At 40.4% G+C, this 14,218-nt stretch overlaps 1 protein-coding gene across 2 annotated transcripts in view; it reads left to right on the top strand.

The window, feature by feature from the left end:
* Nucleotides 1-13,885, top strand: part of LOC113920824 (fibroblast activation protein alpha) — a 74,022-nt gene extending 60,137 nt beyond the window's left edge. For both annotated transcript variants that reach the window (XM_027591177.1, XM_027591178.1), the window contains 6 exons: nt 1,948-2,002; nt 9,860-9,959; nt 11,020-11,084; nt 11,586-11,658; nt 11,921-11,994; nt 13,505-13,885. In XM_027591177.1, the coding sequence (XP_027446978.1) occupies nt 1,948-2,002; nt 9,860-9,959; nt 11,020-11,084; nt 11,586-11,658; nt 11,921-11,994; nt 13,505-13,606 (469 nt within the window). In that variant the 3' untranslated portion in view covers nt 13,607-13,885. The remainder of the gene's footprint in view (nt 1-1,947; nt 2,003-9,859; nt 9,960-11,019; nt 11,085-11,585; nt 11,659-11,920; nt 11,995-13,504) is intronic.
* Nucleotides 13,886-14,218: the final 333 nt, after the last annotated feature.

Genomic DNA, 14,218 nt, shown 5'->3' with positions numbered 1-14,218 from the left:
TTTCCCACAATAACTAGAAGGTTGGTGGTGAGAAAATATCGTATCATACTGTTATAGATGGTATCAATAAGAACAATTCCAAAATAGAATACTAATTGATCCCTAGGATTCCAAATTGACCTTTGGTCCAGGGCCGTTTTTATGCGAGAGAAGTTGTAAAGTTCAGTCCAGCCTCCAAAATGCTTTTTCATTTGTTACTAACATTTTTCTTTATTTAACCACATTATCAACAGTGTTTCTGATAACCCTTCTGAGAGCGTTTCAGAATTTGGAGGTAAATTTTATGGCGCCTTTTTGGCCTGGAAGTGCTCAGATTATCTAGCTAACCTTTAACCTAGTCCTGCCACATTAAGTGTTAATGTTTCATTTCCATGTTAACTATTGCACTATCATTTCTTGTAAATGTCATCCTTCCAGAATAAAGCGAGGAAGGGAGCTGTTAAGAATTTCCTGCTCCCATGTATCACCTGCTATTTGCTTTTACCCCAGATGCAAGGCAATATGATTGCTAGCTTCTGGGAGATCATAAAATCGAAATTGATTTTATGGCTCAGAACTGTCTTCCAGCGGTAGTGGAAAGATTTTTTTTTCTAACAAAGAAAGTGAACCTTTTTCTCTTTTATTTGGCTTTTGAAGTTAATGGAAGAATTGCTGAAATGCCACAGTTTGCTGCACATTTTCTCTGTTTTACCATGAATAGCATCCACACAGGTAGCAACTTTCCATTTGCTGCTGCATTTCTTCCCCGTAGACTCCTCAGTGTCCCTCAGAATCGGTGTAGGGTAAGCTGTGACTGACGGGGCTTCTTCCCATCTGTTGGTCCCGGGCATTTGCCCAACTCCTCTGTGCATTGGAAACGTGCATGTTGAATCAATGCAACGAGCAAAATGGTTGCTGTGAAATCCCTATAAGAAACTCCATTATTCAACTAATAAAACCATTCCATTTTACTTCCAGAGAAGAGTGAGAAGGGGCATTAACATAACTAAAGGGAACAAAAAAATCGTATTTTTCTGGCTCCCTGTGTGTTACTTTGTTCTCCTCGCCTCCTTCCTGCTACTGTCGCATCCCGGTCTCTGCAATGGCTCATCCCCCTTATTTTTTTTTTTCTTCCACCGCTTCTGTTTTTCTTAGAATTCCCTGAGTTTTGGGAATCAAACCATTCCCAAAATAAATCACAATTGCTCTAGAACACCAACCCTCAAGGAGGCATGGGATAAATTAGCCTAAAACATTCCTATCTCGTACCAGCTTTGCAAAGTTGCATTTCTGAGGGCTTCCCATGACTTTTTAAAGGTTGCCCTTCAGCATGGTCCCTTGCTCCTAAGAAGATATTTATTTTCAAAATAGTTTTCAAAGGGAGGCCCTTCTATGATGGAACTCAAATTAATCATGTCCATATCCTAAAAGACACGCATAATTATCCATACCATGATAAATTGAGGATACCTAAGTATGAAATGGGAGAGGGATGGATATTATTCCATGGATGCCAAAATGAGGTGCTGATTATCATTAAGATCTAAGCATTTAAAAAGATTGATAAAATTTAAAGCAGCAACAACAAAAATCTTTTTTTCCTCAAATCTGGGGATTTGGAAATTTGGTCCTAGCTGTGGTGCTATGACTTCCTGTGTTACTGTAAGCCTGGGCCTTGACCTCTCTGAGTCCCAAGTAACTCACTCACACAATCAGGATGCTAGACCCGCAGCCCTAGAAGTACTACTCAACAGATGTACAGTAGAGTCTAAAGGATACATTTTATCCTTTGCAGAAAACACGATAATATTCTTTTAATTATTTGTAAGTGCAGTGTTATTATGCATGTGTTTAAACAAAGAAAATGGAGCATTTCTATTAAATCTTTGGATTAAATATGCTTGTGTAATGAAGTAAATGTCATGTGTACACACTTAAAATTCTAAAAATTTGTTTCTTTTACTTTAGAAAATTCATAGAAATGGGTTTCATTGATGAAAAAAGAATAGCCATATGGGGCTGGGTGAGTTGTTTTATATGTTTTATGCCTGTTATTCAGTTCAGCAATCATAATTTTCTAAAGTGTGTGCTTATAAGGTTTCTCATGAAATGTTAATGTTGCAACATCGTTTAATCTGTCAATGGAAACAGTCAGTTTAGATAATCTAGGCTTCAAAGTGGTGGCTTTAAGTGTTCCTTTTTTCCAATCATTTAGTTTCTTCCTCATATAGCAAACTAACTCATAATTGACACATTTTTACTTATTTTTTTTGTGTGTTATAGTATACTGCACTGAACTATATTCATGAGAGGTGTAATTTCTTTTGTTATTTTAGAGTTAATATATATCTTTTCTATTTCATCATTTCATTTTTATGAAAAGCTAAGCTAACGTTTGAAATCACAGGAACTTTCAAAATATAAATTCCCTAGTACCTAACCTATCCCAGGCATATCTTGGCTGTTTTGATTCCTTTTTTTTTCTTTTTTTTTGTAAACAAATTATTTAACCAGGACTAATATTAATTTGTGCCAATGGGAAAGAAGTATAATTTAGTTTCTGAGTTATAGGTCATGGAGATAATTGCCCGTATTTGAGGAGTTATGCAGTTTTTCAAAATACACATAAAAAGGAAGTGGCAAAACTTCCCAATCATGGGCAATGAAGTCACTGGAAAGTTTAGAGAAATATTGGAAAGAGTTTAGATTTGCCCATTATAAATTATGATAATTACCCTTCAAAGAAGATTTCCTGTTTCACTTTTTGGTCTGAATTTGTACATTTGCAAGTCAATTTGCAGCCGTTTGTGCTTGGGTTGTTTTTCTTGGCTGTTTTCTCTGAGAGCGGCCTGCACAAGATGGAGGGAATGAAACCCAATATTGAAGGGAGTCTGCAGGCTCCGGCTCAGCTCTCAGCTCAGTGACCAGATGAAGAGCTGTTACGAATTTGTGGAAAGTTGTTACTTCAAGCCATTTGGTCCTTCTTAAAACTATCAAATGTTAAATATCTAAACAGAATGGAATTCAAATGGGTGGAAATAAATGAAATATTTTTATAGTGAAATATTTCAGATAAGATCTCTTCTACCATCCATTTTTATGAAATTTCCTAAAGTAAATTTTTGAAAGATTCAGATTTCATGCTGAACACTTACATATAATTATTAACATTTCTCTTACAGTTTTACTTTGCTTTTATTGCAGGCTTTGAAATAACCATAAAGTGGAACTTTTAATTTCATTTCTAGAACATCCTGATATTAGTTTGGTAGAGAATCATTTATGTGGGATGATTTAAAGAACCCACTCAGCACCCCAAAATACATCCGTATCAGTCTGAAATTCTTCAATGAGAGATTCTCACCATGTCTATGCAAATGCTTCTAGGAGACGGAGTATATTAGGTCCCCTTTATTGCTTACTTTCCAACAAGGCAGTGATTGTGAGGTAAATCCTGAGAGCATGCGCAGAAGAAGGAATAAGTGAACTGCCAATGGATGCAACATTTGACCAGCCCCTAAATCAGCAGGACCCAGAAGATCCCGAAGGGAAAAGACCTTAATACTATACTGGTCTTTTTTTTTCATCAATTCTTTATGATTTATTTAATCCATCCATCTGATCACTGACTCATGCATTCTTACACCAATGTAGTAAATTTTTATTGAATCTCAACTAGGTCTTATATTAGGTTCTTTGGAAGATGAAAAGATGAATAAGTTATAGCTCTGGCCCTCTATTAGATAAAACAGCAAAAAAGCAATTGCTCAGCAATGTTCCAAGTGTTAAGACAGATACAATTTGTGGTGGAAAACACCAGGGAGCAGAATAGTTAATCCTGGCTTTGAGAGCTAAGGGGAGATTCAGAAATGAGGTAGTGAAGATAGGTCAATAATGGTGCATTCCAGTGAATGAAGACAGCCTTGACAGGGTCCTGAGGTAACAATGAGTAGGGTGTGGTTGGTCTGGATGCTGGAAACTTCAGACGCATAAGGCATGTAGCGAGGAAGGTGAAGGAAAGGAATTTGGGTAGGGAGTCAGCCAGCTTAACAGGAGGCCTTTTAGACCGCATACAGGAAAATAGGCTCTATCTGTGGATCTGCGACACATTTCTCTTATTTTTCTATGTCTCCATGATCATTACACTCCATTTATTCTTTATTTTTGTATTTATTTATTTTTAAAATTTTCCATTCATTCTTTAAATGTCAGTGTTTTTCAGGGTCTGGCCATGGCTCTCATTGTTTTTCACTTCCTTGGGAAAACCCATGTAATTTCAAAGATGGTGCTGACTCTCAGATCCCTGTCACTAGCCCCCATCTCTCTTCTGAGCTCCATGTTCCAAATGCTCACTGACCATCTATCCCAGATGTCTGACTGGAGACTTAAGCCTAACCTACACAAGCTAAACTTGTTATAGTCTACTTAAAACAAGTCCTCATCTTTATTAAAGGGCCTCACCACACACCCAGTCACCCAAGTTAGTAAATTCAGAGCTATTTTCAACTTCTCTTGTTCCCTGACTCCAACATGCCATTGGTTAGTAAGTTCTGTCAATTCTACCTTCAAACATCTAAATCTGTTCTCATCATCCCCACTGCCAGTGCCTTAGTTCAAGTTTCTTCATATGTAATTTAGATCAGACCTTCTCAAAATTTAGCTTACATAAGCATCACCTGGAGAACTTGTTGAAACAGTTTCCAGGGCCCTACCACTAGAGATTCTGATTCAGTAGTCCAGGGTGAGCCCCAAGGATTTGCATTTCTGACAAGATCCCAGGTAATGCTGATTCTTTTGGTCCATGGACCATTGGGTGGTACCGGTTTAACTATTACAGTTGCCTCTTAACTAGCCTTCCTGGTTTGACCTCACAAGCTGCAATGTTGCTAATGAAGTTGCTATTCCAAAACACAATTCCTCCCATGATGCTTTTCTGCTTATATGCTTATATATTTTCTAAGGCCACATATTGACCTTGACCTGGTGCCCAAACTTATTTCCTTGCATGCAAAGCCCTTGACAATCTGGCTGTAACCTGCTTTCTTGGCCTCATCTCTTTCCACTTTTCCCCCACGCTTTATGAATAATTTGACTTTTCCCTGCAACCTGAAATGTGTCCATCTTCTCCCATTCTGCTCCTCTTCTTCCAAAATGGAAAACTCCTACTTACTCTTTAAAACCCAACTCAGATATGACTTTCTTTGTTCTCCAGTAGTTCTTTATACTGCAATTCTAGGAATTATCATGTGTTATTTTATCTATCTATTGATTTCTCCCATGAGAATGTAAGCTCATTGAGGGAATGGACTTTGCATTTTTTTAAATTATTTTTCTCAAATGTTTAGCATAATACTTGGCCATACCATACACCAATGATGTTATTTAAACTAAATTTAATCCTATAAGTCAGTGTTCCCCCAAATGTATCTTATTAATACTAAGGACTTTTTCAGGAAAAGGTCCGCTGGGTTTAATAATTCGGTAAATCGTGAATTCTACATAACAGTGTATAACGGCTTGGTGAAAGAACAGTAAAGAATCCTGTTAAATTCTGATTAATATAGTATTACCAAAAGGTATTTGATTCCATGGATCCTTTTCTGAAACATGCTCTTGAAGTCAATAGGGAATAGAATTGGTGTCTTAGAAAGATACTCTTGGCCACAGGGCAAAGGATGGTCTGAGGTGGGGGAGGGAGTGGGCCAAGGATCTAGGGAGCAGTAATATTGGCCACAAATACCAAGGGCCTGAATTCAGACAGTGAAGTAGGAGGTGGGAAGAGGTCAGAGCTTCAAGTGTTGTTTTCTAGTATAATAAACAGGGACCTGTGGAAAACTGGAAGAGGAAGATATTGAGAATGACCGTGAGCGTTACTTAGCCATTATTGTGTCTCATATCAAGGAAGAAAGTATTTGTTTCCACGAAGCGTTAGGCAGGTTAGCAGTCTGAGACATATGCTAAAGCTGACCCCATACATTTTTGGTAGTCAGTTGGCAAATAAGCTGCAAATCTTATGTTTGCCTCTATAATCCTGATTAAGAAGGGGAAAGGAAGCATTTTTATCTTACCCTTTTATATTTCTGGCTCACACAAACCAAAATCCGGGAGCTCTGTTCTTGGCTGTTTATTAGATATCCACTAATCCCCCAGGACCATGCCTAGGATGTGTCTGCTATACCCGGTTCTTCACCAGGCCATCTTGCACCTCAGGGGACATTTTGCAATGTCTGGAGTCATTTGTGGTTGTCACAACTGGGGGAGTGCTACTGGCAGCTAGTGAGTCGAGGCCAGAGATGCTGTTAAATATCCCACAATGCACAGGACAGGTCCCCACAAAAAAGAATTACCCAGCCCAAAATGTCAACCATGCTGAGGTTGCAAAACCCTGGTTGATGTGAAGAAAAATTGGAGTAATTATTCTGACAATTGAAGAGCAGCAGGGGTTTTGCCTAAATTATTAGAATAACAACCTCATTCGTGGGCCTTGCTTTGTTAATATAGGCCTAGCCAGGTGGTGTTGAATAAGCATTAGTTCATGATTTAATCTTAGTTCCTTTCTCTTCCAGTGACTAATTATAAGCAATTTGAATTGCTATGTGCGATCAACGATGTAAAAGTAGGACAAATGCACCTCTAATGAGACTACATTAGACTCCAAACTTAAAGTTCCCCGAAGAGGTTTGCCCCAGTGCAAGGACAGAGAGGAAAGTCATGGGTTGTAGAGGCAAGTGTCCTGGCTTTGAGTCCCAGCTCTGCTGCTTCCTGACTCCCAGAGCCCTCTAAGTTCCCTCCAACCACGGCTTCCTCATCGTGAAAGGCAGCCGTGATTTCCTCACCGGGGCCCCGTGAGGATGAGCTGAGTTAACAGGAAAGTGATATATTTGACAAATATTGATTGTTTTTTGGTAAGATTTTATTTATTCATTTGACAGAGAAAGAGACAGCCAGAGAGGGAACACAAGCAGGGGGGGTGGGAGAGGGAGAAGCAGGCTTCCCGCGGAGCAGGGAGCCCGATGCGGGGCTCGCCCAGGACCCTGGGACCATGACCTGAGCCGAAGGCAGACGCTTAACGACTGAGCCACCCAGGCGCCCCGAAAAATATTGATTCTATATCCCTCTGTGTTCTACGCCATGTTGTCAGTGCTGGGAATACATTCATTAACCAGGCAGATGAAAATGTTTACCTTTATGGAGTTGGGAACAGTTGGGAAGGAAGACAATAAGCAGGACAAATAAGTACAATGAACAGGATTTTAAACGATGACGAGTGCTCTGGTGAAAAACAAAACACAACAAGAAAGGAGCATGATGTAGGGTTGGTGCATCGTAGATGAGAAGGACAGGTGCGACTCTCTCCGGGTTAAGACTTGAAATGGGGAGGAAGCGAGCCATGGTCCTATCCCGGGGAAAGAGGGTTCTAGGCGGAAGGCGGCAGCATTTGTGAAAGTCCTGGGGCTAGATCATGCCTGGAGAGTCCAGAGAACCTCAGGAGAGCCGACAAGCAGGGGAACATCTGAGGAGGGAGAAGGGAAACAGAGCATGTGGGTCCTCCAAGAAGGTTGCAAGAGCCTTGGCCGTACAAACGTTAGCTATTCATTATTATTGCCTGTAGGTAAATGTTCCAGTGTGCATAATGGCTCACATAAGAGCATTCTATAAACCCCTCAAAATTCTGTGCCCTTCTAAGAATGTTTTTAAAGATATCTTTCATTTCAACAAAATGGCAAGGCATCTAAGTGCAAAGGACAAAATTCTAGAATTCTCATGGCCAATCTGCTCCGTGGGTTCCTTTCTTGCGACAGCCACCCACTCTGCCTTGGAGCCCCACCCATGGGAGAGCAGAAAAAAGTCAACGCGGGTTTATTTTATTTCCTCTTCATTTCTACAATAGGAATCGCTTTTCTAAGCCGCCTGAGAATTTAAAGAACACCTACTTTTGTTGTGCTGTTGCTACACTAGTTTTGCCCTTACAAATTCCTAGAGACAATTCGTATTCATCCTGGAAACATGGAAATTGTATTTAGGTATAGCACTACTCTCTAATCACTGAGTAGATACAGGTTAATAATTTGTAAGATTTCGAACAGAAGTGCTGAAAACCCTTTTTACTATGTGTAAGTGCTTTCCATTTCAAATCTCACTTCATGCTATTTCAGCGGGACCCACCATTGTTACTGGTAGGGAACACCCTTTTCCAATACAACCACAAACAATAATATTTCCAACTCAGGCTTACTTTCCTCTCAGTTGAACCTAAAAGAAAGAAGGAGAGGACTTCCATTTCAGTAATAGTCGTTGCTAACCTACGAATCAAAGCAAATCATTTTTATAAGTGAAAATTTTCACTTACCAAAATGATTTTCAAACCCACTGTTCCTTCCGTTTTTAAAATATATTTTCCCCTATTAGAACATGTGTTAGGTCTTCTCTAAGTATAATAAAAGGAGGGCATGATATAATTGGAGCTGCTTCTTCTATTCTGTGTTTTGTCACCAAGGGTCCTCAATAAAATTCCCCAGAACCGGAAACATACAACTGTACACTAGTTAAAAAATTCTTCCTTTACCTCATGAATTCAGCAAGATTGTTTAGCTTATCCCCCCATTCCATGTATTTCATGGGTTAAGAATAGACCCCTCCCACTGATATGCCCTCATTAGCATGTCTGTCTTCTGTCTGCCTATCTGTCTCTCACTCTGTGGACTCTCCCTCTCACTCTTTCACCCTCTCTGAAGACTGACTTCTCTGTGGCAAAGGGTGATATGATCTCTGCTGACCTAAGGGAAAATGGCTCCCAGAGGTTTGTAGTAATAAGGTCCTAAATACAAGGCACATTCCTACTTGGAAAGTCCCACTGTCCTCTGGTGACTTGTGGGGAACGTTCCTGTGTTGGGGCGAGAATATGTACTGAGAATCACTTCCTGATCTAGCACACACATTTTGGGGGTTCAGGACCCAGAGCACTGTTTAGTCCACATTCCCAGGAGAAGCCTCTCTCTCAAGCATGTTTCCACAGCCCAAATTTCACTTCCAAGGGGAGATGCCACCTTATTGTGTTCATTTCTTCACTTTTAGGACAAGGTTCAAATTTCCAAGTGACATGGGCAGACAGCTCCTGTTATCAGGGTCACATTTCTGAATCATCTCCCTGATTCCTTGGGGAAGAAAATTGATGAGAGCTAACCCTACTCCTGACTCCTTTTGTATTTCTTTGTTTTTCCATTCAATTTGTGGGAGGCTATGTAAGACTTTTAAAGACACCAGTGGCTTTTCCTCCTTTGAGCTGCTATGCCAGAAATCCTCAGAACAGAATATGTAACACTACATTATACACAAACTCTGGCCATGTCCTCAACTATCCAAAAGGTTCTTATGTCTTACCCTTGTTGTTCTATTATGAAAACCAATAAGTAAATACACAGATGTGAGTATTGTCTTACTGGACTTTTGCAGACTGTGGGAAGTATCCCGCTTTTACATTTGGGAAATAATCTCCTTTCTTTGTGCATTTCTTTCAATTAAAATCCTGGTTTTGCTCTGGCAAGGTCCTCAAGTAAAATCCTGGTTTTGCTCTGGCAAGGTCCTCATTGGAAAAATAGAGAGGAAAAAAAATTTGGGCAGAAAAGTTGCAATTATAAATATCTCTTCAACTGCCCCTACCATGCTCCAATCAGCACACCAAGTATTTTTAGTTTACTGGGGGTGAAATGATGCTGTGTCAGGTGGAGCTTGCTGCCAAGGGTGCAAGATAGACATTTAATCTGCCCCATGCATATCCCCAGCTCCCATCAGTACTTATGGTGAGCAGAGTTGCTGTAAAACGATGTTGGAGACTTTCTGAAAGCAAATCTGGGACTGACTTGTAATGATGTCTCCACAGTCCTACGGAGGCTATGTTTCATCCCTGGCCCTTGCTTCAGGAACCGGTCTTTTCAAATGTGGGATAGCAGTGGCTCCTGTCTCCAGCTGGGAATATTACGGTATGGAAACATTTCATAACTGTGGCTGCGAAAACATTTAACACATAATTACTCTATATTTGAGGTTGCTAGGAAAACAAATTATACAGTAAAATTCACCCCAGCTTCACTGGGGAAAGCATAATCTAGAAGCGAGGTGGTTTATATGATGCATTGTAATCATGTTGCAACAATCAAAGAAATCTTAAGAGTGAGGGAGGACTCTTCCAAAACCCAATGTGTGTGATCCTTTCCCCGAAACCTGGTGCCTCCTGATACACCAAATCTTTAAAACCAGAGCCGAGACTGTGTTTTTGCAGGCACACGGGTGGCCTGTAAATACATCTTACACAAAGTCGGGCGGCGCCAAGCTATTCACCTCCAAGTCACAGTTTGCAGCCGCCAGGTCCATTGCTCCAGAAACCAGAGCCACAGAAAAATTTGTTAAGAAGTACACCTCCCGTGGGTGACTATTTTTATGATTCACATTAATGCAGGATGATTATTTGGAATTAACTCTAATAATTGCACAAAAATTAGCCTTCATCAGATCCTCGTCCCTGTGTTAGGGTAGAAATGAGACAACTATAACTCTCAGGCAATCTTTATTCAGAAAAAAAATGTGTGTGTGTGTCTGTGTGTGTGTGTGTGTGTGTGTGTGTGTGTGTGTGTGTTGGGAGACGAGGATCAGGGGCACATAGTTCCATCCCAGATTAATTAAGACACCAATAAAAGTACAAGAGGTGGCTGCATTTGTGATTTTTTTTTAAATACAATGAAGTCATTCCATAAGGTCTTCCCTAGCTAAACATTTCCCCCACCAAAGGGTGGAAGAGAAAAAGCTTAAGATCAGTCCTTTCTAATGTTAGCTGTGCCTGTCTCCTCCTTTGCTTCTCTAGCCCTGTTGAGGCAAATCGCAGAGCAAATGACTTGGGTGGAGCATTACAGTAAAGGCAAGCAGGAACGTTCCTCAGCAGCTCCACGGGGGAAGGGGACAAGCAGTTCTCAAACTGGGGAGTCTTGTTGGTTAATGGAATGACCCATATCACATGTAAACAACATATTCTCATATATTTTATAGCATCTATCTACACAGAGCGCTTCATGGGCCTCCCAACAAAGAACGATAACCTCAAGCACTATAAAGTAAGCGTTTTCTGTTTCATTTAGGTCATTGACTTCTTGCAAACGTGCTAAATAATTTTGAAGCAGTCATTCAGAGTTTATACTTTTGCTGGCTCCCCAAGTAAATACGCTGATCTTTTGTTAGCTGCAAAACACCTCACTAGGAAGACATTTACTCTCTTAGGATTCTCTTCTTTCTTTCCCCATCCTCCCTTCCCTCACCTCCCTTTTCCCCATCCTCTTGCCCACCCCCAACCCCTACACAGCTTGAGCGGGCATCATTTATGCCTAAGGTCTCACTCATATGTAACATATGACACATAAACTTCCCGTTTTTCAAACGAAGAATCAGATGGAAGTAATGCAAATGATGATGAAAATGTGTTGCTCTGACTCTTAAATATTTATCAACCAAAGCAATACATAATTTCAGTATTGGTGCTAAGTCCATCGCACAATGATTTAGCTAGTTTTCTATTAGAACTTGCAGCAACTAAAATGTTAATTTTTCCTCTTTTCCAGAATTCAACTGTGATGGCAAGAGCAGAATATTTCAGAAATGTAGACTATCTTCTCATCCACGGAACAGCAGATGGTGAGGTTTAAGCAAGACTCTTACACATAAAAATACTGAGCCAACATCACTTTGTTTAAGAAACATTAAGCATCCTCCTATGCCTGTGCTCAGGGTCAGTACCTAAGAGTCAGGGACATTTCCACAAATGAGTGCAATGACTCACTGCTGACAATGTCAACCGCATGACTAGATAATTGTCGGTGTTCATTTGCAGGCAGTACATTGTCACTCGATGCTTTCTGGTATTTAGCAGCACTTTAACTCTCTCTCTTTGTTGCAGATAATGTGCACTTTCAAAACTCAGCACAGATTGCTAAAGCTCTGGTTAATGCACAAGTGGATTTCCAGGCAATGGTACATAATTTCGTTTTACTCCTGTTCACGGCCTTAGACCTGTAAGCTCAAAGGAGGAATCTGGTTTTTTCATTATTATTTTTTTATTATTATTATTTTTTTTTTACAAAAACCTGGCAAACAGGCTGTAGGGTAGAGTAGGCAGAACATTAGCAAGTAGGTCTTGGATCTTTCATGAACTCCCTGAAGGACACGAGGCGAGCCATGTCACCTCTGGGGATCCTGGTTGAGTTCTATCTGAAATAAAGGCATTCATGAGACTGATGATCTTCTAGCTCGAACATCCAATAGTTCTGTGATCCTGCTTATATAATGTAGCTGCATGCTTAGCGTCCCCACAAAAGCTGAGAGTCCCAAAGCAGCTAAAAGCTCCCGTGTATTCAGTAAGGAGCGATTGGGGAATGTTATCAGCGGCCACAGAGGCTCCCTGAAGTCAGGCGGCCCCACTCAGAGTTAGAGAACCCTTTCATCCGTGTGTTCTCAATGCCTGACACAAGCCTGGCCCAGCACAGAAGCTGGAGTGTTCCCCAAGCGAATGAATGAATGAGCTAGCCGGAGAGTCCAGGTGGGTGGCACAAGGACTCGGAAGTGACAACAGAAAGAAAAGGAAGGTGAAAACCACGACAAGAGAGACAACCCCTGACAGCAGTTTCCCCTCCTCAGGGAACAGAAGTTTTCCCTCACTTGCTTTTCCTGAATGAGAACCTCGAAAAGGAAACCCCCATTTTTGGAAATTGGGCTTTTTAAAATAATTTGCAAAAGGGGATGGGAGATTTTTCTGATCTTTTTTTATCGTGACCCCCCCCCAACGTAAATTCACCTTCCAAGTGTATAGCATTCCAGCATGACCACTATCCACCTTTATTCAGTGAAAACAAGAATCTCGCCAGCATTTCTCCAAGAATGGAGTTTAAATGTATAATGTCATCTTCCTGGGTGACTTTAATGATACTATGTTTAACTCCTATGAAAGGTGTTTACAGTTATATGTGTTGTGGATTTTCTGCAGCAGAGAGGAATTGGATTTCAGAGGCTACAAGCCTCATAGAATTTTTGAGCTAGCAGGAGCCTTAGAGAAAATCAAATCCAACCTCCTCATTTTTTCAAATGAGGAAACCAAGCTCCAGAGGAGCAAAGTAATAGACCCAGCACACCAGCTCTGGAGCACATACCTGCCTCCTGACACCCCCCCGCCAGGATGCTAGCCATTGTGAAAGCTCAGCCACCAAGATCTAAAATATAAGCTTAAAAAATATAAATAAATAAAAATAAAATAATAAAATAAAATGTAAGCTTAAAGAATGGGAAAGAATAGTCCAGGTTAATAAAAGGCCTTTTTTGTCTTCCTGTTCTAAATGTCTGCATGTGAGCTATCTTATTAAGTGCTCTGAAGTAGAATTTCAATCATAATATTAGCAAAATTGTCGGGACCTGCGAGCATTACAAAGTCTAAGCTGGGTGCCTTGTGCGGCTGTGAGAGTGACTCTGGCGTCTGCTCTCTGCTTTGCAGTGGTACTCGGACCAGAACCATGGCATATCCGGCCTGTCCACGAAGCACCTGTACACCCACATGACCCACTTCCTAAAGCAGTGTTTTTCTTTGTCCGACTAAAAAGGACGCAGACCCAAGCTTGTATCACAGTGGGAACACTTCGTATAAATGCCTCAGACCATTTGCTTGTTTTACTCTTTATGCTGTTAAATGCCGGTACAAACAAACAAATGAATGATGTTCTAAAGGCTGGCGGAAGATTGACTCAGAAGTTCAACCCAAATATTGTTTACATTTTCTGTCACTCTCTGAAAGAAAAGGAAACCGTGCCTTTTGCTTTGGACACAGACAGTGTTTTATTACCTGTTCATTTGAGGAAAATAATAAAATCAGAAGTTAAAGTGCTGTTATTTTGTCTGTGTGCATTTATTTCAACTTCCGGTTTTATCACAGAAAATAAACACTTGTGCTAGGCAAGCACATGAGTCACGTTAGGTGGGGATGGAGGAGAAGAATCTAGAAGAGTTCGAATTTTTGTAATTAGGATTCCAAATGCTGGAATGAATAGCTCAGAGTACGCAAAAGCATTGTTCAAAAATCAAGTTCGAGATGCATTTCGTAGAGGCGTCCTGATGTTTGCACTCTATGCTGGGCCTCCAAGAAATGTTTATGAAATTTCTCCCATATTTCTTCAATGTAGCCAAAAACATTCAACAAGGATAAAATCAGAAT

Source organism: Zalophus californianus, chromosome 3, assembly GCF_009762305.2.
Source record: "Zalophus californianus isolate mZalCal1 chromosome 3, mZalCal1.pri.v2, whole genome shotgun sequence".
NCBI lineage: Eukaryota > Metazoa > Chordata > Mammalia > Carnivora > Otariidae > Zalophus > Zalophus californianus.
The sequence above is the reverse complement of the archived record's forward strand: the minus strand, read 5'-3'. Positions and strand labels throughout refer to the sequence as shown.